This window comes from Muntiacus reevesi, chromosome 2 (genome assembly GCF_963930625.1).
Source record: "Muntiacus reevesi chromosome 2, mMunRee1.1, whole genome shotgun sequence".
Taxonomy (NCBI): Eukaryota; Metazoa; Chordata; class Mammalia; order Artiodactyla; family Cervidae; genus Muntiacus; species Muntiacus reevesi.
Genome location: NC_089250.1, coordinates 19,501,812 through 19,512,560, shown reverse-complemented (window position 1 = coordinate 19,512,560; position 10,749 = coordinate 19,501,812). Strand labels below are relative to the sequence as shown.

Sequence of the window (10,749 nt, the reverse complement as noted above, 5' to 3'; positions counted from 1 at the left end):
GGAGGGGGGTGGGGGCATGAATGGGTAGTTATTGTTTAAAGGGGACTGAGCTTTGGTGTGGATGATGAAAAAATTCTGAAAATGGATAATGGTGGTGGTTGCACAACACTATGCATGTACTTGTACCACTGAATTACACATAAATGGTTAAAATGGAAAATGTTTTTTTTTTTTTTTTTTAATGTTTTTATATTGTTGTGGTTGCTGTTTCAGTTGCTAAGTCATATCTGATTTTTAGCAATCCCATGGACTGCAGCCCGCCAGGCTCCTCTGTCCATGGGTTTTTCCAGGCAAGAATACTGGGTTGCCAGTTCCTCCTTCAAGGGATCTTCCCAACCCAGGAATTGAACCATCGTTTCCTGCATTGGCAGGTGGATCCTTTACTGCTGAGTCACCAGGGAAGGCCATGTTACATGTATTTTATCAGAATTTAGAAAAAAAAGAAAAGGAGAAAAAATGATAAGAAATAGATCATGGAAATTAAAACTAGGACACCCCTTCTTCTAATATTTTATTAGAAAAATTAGAAGAGATGATAGGAAATATCCCCCCCTAAAAAAATAAATAAATAAGAGAACAAATGGAGGAAAAGAAATGAAGATCTAGAAAATTATAGATTGAATCAGGAAGTTCTGTGTCTAATTCCCAGGAGTTCCAGAAACAGAAAACAGAGTGCATACAATTATGAAAGGATTAATACAAGAAAATTTCCCAGAACTGAAGGGTATGATGCTGTCTAGATTGAAAGGGCCTGTGATGGTCTCAGAGAAACATACCAAGGGCTGAAGAAAAGTCTGCACAGGGCACAGTGTCGTGAAACTGGGGTAATGAAATGACCCGAAAAGATTTCAGAAAACATGTCACACACAAAGGACTGGAAGGGGGACAGCACTGATGTCTCTGCAGTGACACTGAGAGTTTGGAGACACAGATCACAGGGGCAAATTCTAAACCTGGGTAAGAATGTGCAGGTAACCTTGTTGCAGGCTGCGCTGAATCCTTGTAAGATTATTTGTTTCCTAAGGCCCTCCTTTGTTGGCCTGTCAGACTAAGAAAGGGTCTTTGCCATCACTTTATAAAAGGTGTTTTCAGTTCCCTTTTCTTAAACTTCAGCTTTATGGAGGTGTAACTGGCATAAAGAGCTGTAAGATATTTAGAGCGTCATTGTGGGGATTTGATATGTGGGTACCGAGGATCATCTGCTCCCAGGACAGCATGAGAGTCTGTCCCAGAAGGGGAGGAGTCCAGAGAAGAGACAAATGACTCAGCTTCCTTTCTTTATTCTCCTGGTTTTGAGGCCCTGGAATATCCTTGGCCTCTGACTTCCTGTTTTTTGGTTTACTCTCTCCTTTGGCAGAGTTCATCCAGCAATAGCTTCCTAGGGAAATGGAAAATTTGAGGCCCTATGTGCCAGCAAAGCCTTAGTTCTACCTTGAAATTTACTGGACAGTAAATCACCTAAGAAACAGAGGACCCCAAGGTAAATCTGTCCAAGGAGTGTAGGTGCTCAGTTAAGCATCTCTGAGGGAGCCTGTGCTGTGTTCATACAGAACTGCAGATGCGGGGAGAGAGTGACATGGACACACATATAGGCGTGGCAGAACTACAGGAACGTCTGGAGAGGAACTGGGATCCACACAAACAAAACTGGACAATGAACTGAATGGAGTGATTATTAACCCCTGGAAAAGAAGTGTGTGGGAAAGGAGTATTGACCTGTGTGCTAATAGGCTCAGTGTGTGAAAGTCACTCAGTCTTGTCTGACTCTTTGCGACCCCAGGAACTGTAGCCCGCCAGGCTCCTCTGTCTATGGAATTCTCTAGGCAAGAATGCTGGAGTGGGTTGTCATTTCCTTCTTCTTCCTGACCCAGGGATTGAACCCACCTCTCCTGCACTGCAGGCAGATTCTTTACCATCTGAGCCACCAGGAAAGCCTGATGGGCTCAGTAGTGAAGGATGATTGTATATTGATACCTGGTTGACTATTGATAAAACTCAATACTGTGATAAACCTGAGTTGGGAGGGTGGAAAAAAGCAGCAGGGATGGGAGGGGGGCGGGTGGTGAGAGGTAAGTTCTTATACACCATGGTGGGATTTAATAGTTAATGTCTAAACTGACAAACCAAGAATTAGAAATAGCAACATATTATTTAGAAATGTGATTGTAAACACTTGAGGGAAATCAAAAGAACTGATTATAGTTAACTCTGGGGACCATGCCTAGATCGTTTGATTGGATTTTTTTGAAAGCTGTGTGTGATGCAAACATCTGTGTTTGATAAAAAATGTAAATTAACTAGCATATTCTCAATTTATGAAGATCTGTGAAATAGAAAAGTTCCTCAAAAGATAAGGTTATATGATTTGCATATTAAAATCAGAGATGTGCTTGTATGGGTTGAGCCTCTGAAAGACTTCCGCTGGTTGCTCTTGTATGGAGATGGTTCACCAGCCCTGTGGTACACCAGTGACTACCATAGCCCAGGACACCAGGACAATCACAGTCCCCTCAGCAGTTCATTTTGGAATTTTGAAATTTATAATCGATCATCTCTTTTGTTCTCTTCTCTCCCACTTTTCACTTCTAATATTCCATGATCTCATAGGGTTGCTCAGGTACGTGATGGTTGGGGGGCCAAGTCCATTTCAAGGATGGCACCAGGTAACTGGCAATTCTGATTGCAAGTCTCCTGAGGGCAGAGACTTTGAATTATTCAATTAAATACACACTTAACTGAATCTCTATTGAAGGCATGATCCTTGCACTAGATAAACAAATATGAGCAAAGTAGCATCCTTGATGTCAAGGCAGAGATGGTCATGGTTACTCGTAATGCCGAAGCTAGACATTTAAAGTATTTTAATAGACAAACTGGGGAAAAAACTTCCTACGTGGTGCTAGTGGTAAAGAACCCGCCTGCCAATGCAGAAGATGCCAGAGACAAGCATGGCAACCCACTCCAGTATTCTTGCCTGGAGAATCCCATGGACAGAGGAGCCTGGCAGGCTGCAGTCCACAGGGTCGCGCAGAGTCGGAGATGACTGAAACTTAGCATGCATAGAGACAATGTCTTAGCCTCAGTTCTTTACCTAGGGGTGCTCTTCCAGGGAGTCCCTTGCCTGGAACAGTCTGTGGGCATGTGTATTTGGGGTGGGATGGCTCTAGCCTGTCTTGTCCCTCATTAGTCAAAGTTTGCCCTAGGCAGGACATCACCTGCACTGCCGGCCTTTGAGCAGGTGAGATCCTACCCTGTACAGGGTGCAGCTTAGAGTTTGGAAGGGACAGGAGAAACAGGCCCTCTGGGGGGCTGGTCAGGTGGGGCCAAGGACTGGGCGCCAGACTCTGCAATGAACTAACAGCTGAGGGTCGGGACTTGGGGAGTGGACTGTGGTGGAGGAGGCAAGAAAAGCTGGCTGAGTGCAAGCTCTAACCCACTCCCAAGCAATCCTACCCTCTGAGCTTGCAAACAGCTCAGCTTGTAAATATTAGCAATTCTGATTGCTGGCCAGGAAGTCTGATGTCATTTTTTTTATTTTTTAGTCTAAATAAAGGAAAACAAGATCTCTCTCAGATCAAGGCAAGTAGTCGTGGCAGATGAGTTTATCAGAAGACTGTAAGTTCCCGGAGTGTCTTTTTCTCTTTGGTCCTGGGATGAGAGAATCAATACATTCCTGTTGATTTATTAGATGAACAGACCTTATGGGAAAAAAAATAAAATAAGATTACACAATCTGGATTGGCTATTCTAAAACCTTAGTGTCCCCTGGATGGGAGTTTGCGTTTTTTAAGCAAGTTCAAGGTGATCCAGGTGTGGGTGGTTTGTGGACTAAAATAAGAGCAACGTTGCTGAAACCTGGGGGTTTGTGGCCATATGGATGTGACCTGTAGAAGGTCACACTTTATGTTTACTCGCAGAGGGGCCACACCTACCGGGCACAGCTGCAGATACCACATTTTCCTTCCTATCCGTGAAGGGTTGGAGCAACATTTGCTACAGAAAAAGGAACTTGATCACAATGGTAACAAATAACTTGTAAACAAGCAGAGTATAGAACTGTCTAAACAGTGTGGTTCCCGCAGTCCCATTTTGGGCTCGAGAGTCCCATTTCTCTCCCTAATAACCCCATCCCCTAGAATTGAACTTCGTAAGCATTTCTTAGGCACTGACTTTGTACCAGGCTCTGTGCCTTGTTCTGGAGACGAAAGGTATTTAAGACACAAAGTTGTTCAAGCCTTAAAACCTTCCACTGCATTGGCACTTCCTGTGGGGGAAAAATACGGCCTTGTCCCCTGTGAATCCAGTCGCCAGACACATGCATGTGAAATAAGCAATGGTGATCAGGTGAAGACTGCTGAGGTGTGAACCTGGGAAAACCACTTTTGTTCATCTGAGACAGTGAGACACTTTGTTGTTTGCTTCACTTCAGAGGGAATGGATGGCCATTCTTGCCTGGGGGCTCTGAGCCTATGGGTCACTTTGACACAGAAGCAGCCTTGGTGTCCAAACCAGGCGATAAGGCCTTTGAAGACAACATTCCACAGTTATCTCAACTTGGCAGTTTCCAAGGAAACAGGACCCTGAGTCCACTTAGCACTGCTGGTAATCAGACTGTGAGGTCCCCAACATAAGCTAAATAGAACAAGTTTCTGATGGGACCCAGCTGAGGCCACATGGGGTGCCTCCCAGGGCAATACCACAGCTGGGAAATGATGAGTGACCTCCCTTCTCAGAGCAATCACTGCTTTTCTTACCTAATAACAACGTTCCCAATGACTGCCTCAGCCCCACTTCATCCTCGCTCCCCAGGGTGATGAGTACTGCTCTGCAGGTTTCTAAACTGCCTGCAGCCTGGCAGCCTCCACTGCAGAGCAGTTCCCTCTCCCCCAGTCCCTCTTTAAATCACTCTGAACCACCCCACCTCCCCTGTGATGAGCTGTCCCACACCCTGCAGTGTTTGATCATCCTTGATGTAGCAAGTTATAAACCTAAATTTGTTTGCCTGCTGGCGTGTCCATGGTGGTCTTTATCTGATGGGCTTTATCAAAGCTTGTGTGTACGTTTGTGTGCGTGTGCATGCATGCTCAGTTGCTTCAGCTGTATCTGACTCTGCAATCTCATGACTGTAACCCGCCAGACTCCTCTGTTCATGGGATTTTCCAGGCCAGAATACTGGAGTGGGTTGCCATTTCCTTCTCCAAGGGATTGAACCTGTGTCTCCTATGGCTCCTACATTGGCAAGAGGATTCTTTTACCACTGAGCCACCCAGAAAGTCCCTTATCAAAGGGCAAGGGCTGGCAAAAGTGAGATTCTTTCCTTCCCATGGCTCACTGGCAAATGTTTTACAGGATATCAGATAAGAAAGGAAAAGGAAAGAGCACCGATTCGTAGTGTTTGCCTATTTGTGTGGTGGAAGTATTCTCACTTGGGTCAATTTCAAGCTACTGATATGACTTCACTGAATGCTGAGTTGGGAAGAGACCTACGTAATCAGCTTTTGGTGGATTCATACCAGTGGGCTCAAGCACATCTTGGCCACCTTCTCATCCGTCTTCCTCAAGCAGCAACATAATTTTTGCTCATTCAGTTTTCTAGATTTTGTTTCCCCCTGGAGTAGCATAAGATTTTTTTTCTTTCCCTGCATTTGGGTAAGGAATCTGGCACCTGGCTGATTTATAAGCAAGTCCTGAGAAATGTCATGACTGAAATAAAAACTCATGGACAGTGAACTCACATATAAAAGCAGGCAAATAGCAAAGAACCCAGGGTTTTAGAGACCAGTAAACACACAGTTGGGCTTCCCTGGTGGCTCAGCTGTTAAAGAATCCGCCTGCAACATGGGAGACCTGGGTTGATCCCTGGGTTGGGAAGATCCCTTGGAGAAAAGAAAGGCTACTCACTCCAGTATTGTGGCCTGGAGAATTTCATGGACTATATAGTCCACGGGGTTGCAAGAGTCGGACACGAATGAGAGAATTTCACTTTCAACACACATTCACGTGTCCCAGTCAGGTGCCTCACTGAAGGTGGTTTTCTGGCCAAGGTAGAGGGCAAATGATTTCGTCTTGGGAGGAGAGAAACATCCCCTCTTAAGATAGCAACCCCAGTTCATCTTCCTTTGGCCTAAATTTAATCTACCAAACCGATAGCAAGACCTGCCTTTTTTCTTTTCTTTTTTTTTTTAATTCTACAAAGAAAACGATCTTTGCGGAATACCCAAGGAGTAATTATAGATAATGGTCCACGATCTGGCAGCTTACAAGTTCAGCCACTTGGCTGAGAAATGAATTCCCTGTCTGCTACTACAAGACCTCATTATGTGCTGCACTGGTGAATTCATAATGAAAAGACTTAAAAAGTGTCTGATAGCAAAAGAAGCTCCTTTCTTAGCTTGACTGGCCTCCAGAGCAGTGCCCTAGGGAACTCAATGCAAATTTCCAACAAGATTACCAGCAGCTTCTTATCATCCCCTTGGAATGCTGGGAATGTGGGAACTGTGAAAAGCCCACAAAGATGGAAATAACGTGGTTAAAGGGAGAAAAAGAGAAATTTTCAGTTTGATGAAGAGAAAGAAAATGGTTTAAGGTAGACTGAGAGAATTGGTATTATTTTTCTAAAAAAGCATAAGCCCTTTTGACAAGATTACAAAGAAAATAGATCTCAGGTTAAGTCAGTACTTTGCTCGACAGATCTACATAGTATCTTGTGCTGAGGGTACCAAATAAAGTTCACCATCTACCGAGGGAGAGAAGTCGTCAAGTCAGCCACTTACTTCTTTGCTTTCAGACTCAATCTTAGACTTTTCCCTGAAAGCTGTGTCTCTGAGCCAGGCTCTCTGGGTCACTGGCTTCAGGTCAGTTTCAAGGTGGTAGGAGCACCAGCAGTAGAATGAAAAATGGAAGATGCCAGGATAGCCATCCCCATTTGTCTCTATTTTGGGTGGTGACCCAGGGGTGCCAGCTCTCATGGACCAGATCTGGCTAGGTAGCCTTGGTTTCTGAATTCTGAGAGCAGTTATTTTTCCTTCATTCCTCCAGCCCCACCTGTTATAGCCACGCTTTCCGGGAAACAGACTCACTCAGAAAGACAATGCAGATAGTGGAGTGCAGTTTATTACGCCAGCAGGCCCAAGGTAGAGTCTCCTCTTAGCCAAGGACCCCATCCAGCATTTGTGAAAATCTTTTATACCCCATGTGTACGTGTCCAAACCCACCACCTACCCCATGTGTACGTGTCCAAATCCACCACCTACCCCATGTGTACGTGTTATGCGTTCAAACAGTCAATGATCAATAAGCCCGCAGTTACATTCCAACCAGTTAATAATCGATAAGCCTGTGATTACATCCTGATAGATACGGGAAAAGTTTATGACCTGTCTGGAGACAGGGGTGATTACGGTATGCTTCCTCTTAGGCAATGAGTAACCTGGATGTGATCTTCAAGATTCCCCTGTCTGGAGGGGGTCTTATTCTTCCATTGTCGTTCCCACAGGCACTAAGCAGAGAGTTCAGAGTCCACTGAAGAGGCAGCCGAGCACGATCAGCACGGACAGGCCTGAGATGGAGTCCTGGCCCTATGAATTCCTTCTTTATGCCCCCCTCTTGATGCTCTTAGTTTCCATAATGAGCATCATTCATTGAGATATATTGTACCTTAACCCTCCTGTTACCCACATGAGAGAATGCTATCAACCTCTGGGTTACAAAATTCACAAGACATTGTAGGAAGCAGGGCCCACAGAGCAGTATGATTAAGATTACTATAACAACAGTTACAATGGTTTTCCACCAGTCTCCCTTTACCCAGGAGAGAACTGAAGTCCAAAAGGGAATATTTTCATTAGACATGGCTTTCACTTGATTTTGCATATCCTTCAAGGCAGTAGATACATTTCCAGACAGGTCAGCGATGTACACACAACATTCGACTTTAATTACGGTGCAAGTCCCTCCTTGGGCTGCTGTGAGTATGTCTAATGCCATCCTATTTTGAATTACTGCCTTCCTCATCTGAATTTGTTCTTCGTTCAAAGCTTGAATGGCTTTTGTACTGTCTAAGAGGGCCTGTTTAGTGAAATTAGTTAAGGCCTCTACCTTAACCATGATATCCGTCGTCCCTACAGAGGGCACAAACAAGGCAGCAAGATAGTCATACCATTGGAACACAGATCGTGTCCATCTTGCATGCATATAAGGCAGGTTTACTGGAGGCTGGTATAGACTAGGCTTAATACTGCCATGGGCGAAAGCAAACCCTAATGTGCAACGCCCCACCCAGCCAACTGGTAACCATGGCCATAAGTTAAGCCCACAGAGCCACTGGGTCCCATTGGGGGCTACCCAGCGGATTCCAGGATTATATTTCCAGTCGGAACCGGGCCACTGAACAGACTGATTGGGGCGATAGGTAACTTCCAAGATTTGTTTACATTGTTCAGGGGGCAAATAACCCATATATTTTAATTCTTTTGGGTCTAGGGGGTGGTCTCCAAATCCAACTTTCTGTTCTTTTTGTTCCCAGCAAATAGTAGCAGGGGTAATCAACTGTCCTTTCTCAGGAGTCATCCAGAAATATTCATCCCAGACCTGGTAGTATTGCTCAAGGTACCGGGAGGCCTGTCCCCCTTTTGTAAGAGAACCCTTCTCCTTTTTATTTTTCATATATGAGGTATAAGCCTTTGTTACTTCTGTAAGGCTGGTGTTCATGTTAAATGTAACCCTATGTCCCTGGCCCATTGATGGCTTCTTCTTACACCAGGAGAGCAAAGAAAGGTTATGATTGGTGAGAGAGAGAAAAGTTCCTCTCTGTTGCTCTAAGAAGGAACACAGTGGTATAAAATCCCCATAACGGAGTGGCGATACCCACCAGGGGAGTCCGTCCACTACTGACAGGGGCATGGCCCCACATACCCAACAGTTGGAGGAGTTGTGGAAGTTCGCATAAGAATGTGCCCAAGAGATGAAGACGTTATCCTGTGCAGGGACACTGGTCAGGTTCAGAATTGCGTTGATGAGGCCGAGCAGCGGGAGTCGTTTACCCAGCTCCATCCTGTAGAGGGCTCGTTGGGGATCTCGTTCTCTTCTTCCTCTTCAGAATGATCTTGGTTCCCCATGGGTTGGTGGGGTCCTTCTGGGTGGTCCACTCAGCGTCCTCCGGGTCAGTGTTCTATGCCTTCTTCGCTCTGGTGTGATGGATCCAAGGGGCAATGCCTGCAACTTTAACTGCGGTAGGAGTGGTTAAAACAGCAGTATAAGGACCTTTCCACCGGGGGGCTAGGGAGTCATGTTTCCAGTCTTTCACCCATACCTGGTCCCCTGGTATAAACTCATGCATTTGCTCCCCCAAGGGGAACGGTATTCTTTCTTGCACAAACTTAGTTACTTGATTAATTACCTTACCTAGTTGTTCCATCTGCTGTGATATCCCGTCTCCTCCTACCTGAAGTATATCAGTTGTTACCTGTCTTATTATGGGAGGAGGCCTCCCATACACAATTTCATAGGGAGAGTAGCCATGGGACCGTGGGGTCATCCCGAGCTTGAGCAAGGCCATGGGGAGTAAATCCACCCAGGAACAGTCAGTCTCTATAATCCATTTAGAAAGTGTCTCCTTTAGTGTCCGGTTAGTTCGTTCTACCATTCCGGAGCTCTGAGGCCGGTAGGCAGTGTGTAACTTCCATTTTACATTCATGGCTTTACTTACTTGTTGTATCAGATCCGATATGAAGGGTGGCCCATTATCTGATCCTATGCTGGTGGGGAATCCAAATCGAGGATTTATCTCCCTAAGCAGGCTCCGAGCCATTTCTGATGCTCTTTCAGTTCGGGTGGGGAAGGCCTCCACCCATCCCGAGAATGTACATACCAAGACCAACAGGTAGTGAAAATGGTGATATGGTTTCATCTCAGCGAAGTCCACTTCCACGTGTTCAAAATGAAGGGTACCTTTTAACTGGATGCCTGGGGGTTTTGGTCTGTACCCTGGAGCGGCATTAATCTGAGAGCAGGCGTTACAATTTTGGGATTCCGTTCTACATAGAGAGGAGAGGCGAGGAACCAGAAAATACCTTCGGATCAAGTCCTCCAGTTTGTCATGTCCTAGGTGAGCCATACGATGAGCTTGGCTCACCAGAGAGGGGGCCACCCTTTCAGGCACTAGTAGCTTACCACCTAGCAGTTCCCACCATCCTTTCTCTGTTTTGGTGCCTCCCTCTGCTTCAGCTAGCTGGTTTTGAGCCTCGGTGTATGTCGGGGAGTCTAGGGCCAGCTCGGGTAGCTCAGCTAGGACAAATGTTCTCATGGGGATTTCCCCGGATTCTTTCCTGTCCTCGGCTGCTCGTCTGGCGGTCTCATCAGCCAGCCTATTTCCTCGAGCCTGTGGGGTGTCTTCCTTCTGGTGCCCACGGCAGTGCATGACTGCTACCTCCGTGGGGCTCCAGACAGCATCTAACAGAATCAGGATCTCTTCCTTATTCTTAATGTCCTTTCCATTGGCCGTTAGAAGGCCTCTCTCCCGGTATAGCGCCCCATGTGCGTGGAGTGTAGCGAAAGCATACCGGGAGTCAGTGTAGACGTTCACTCTCTTGCCCTTTGACAGCTGCAGTGCCCGGACTAAGGCCCATAACTCTGCTCATTGGGCTGACCAGTGCTGTGGCAAGGGGCCGGCCTCTATAACAGTCCTCTCTGTAACTACAGCATAGCCTGACAGTCGCTGTCCTAGTTTTACCAGGCTGGTGCCATCAGTGT

General features: G+C 45.9%; 1 protein-coding gene across 1 annotated transcript; it reads right to left on the bottom strand.

Annotated features, from left to right (window-relative positions):
- Nucleotides 1-7,288: 7,288 nt before the first annotated feature.
- On the bottom strand, nucleotides 7,289-9,461 carry LOC136157787 (endogenous retrovirus group PABLB member 1 Env polyprotein-like). The gene has a single exon (XM_065919554.1). The coding sequence runs from the start codon at nucleotides 9,049-9,051 to the stop codon at nucleotides 7,615-7,617; it is 1,437 nt and encodes a 478-aa protein (XP_065775626.1). The 5' UTR covers nucleotides 9,052-9,461; the 3' UTR covers nucleotides 7,289-7,614.
- Nucleotides 9,462-10,749: the final 1,288 nt, after the last annotated feature.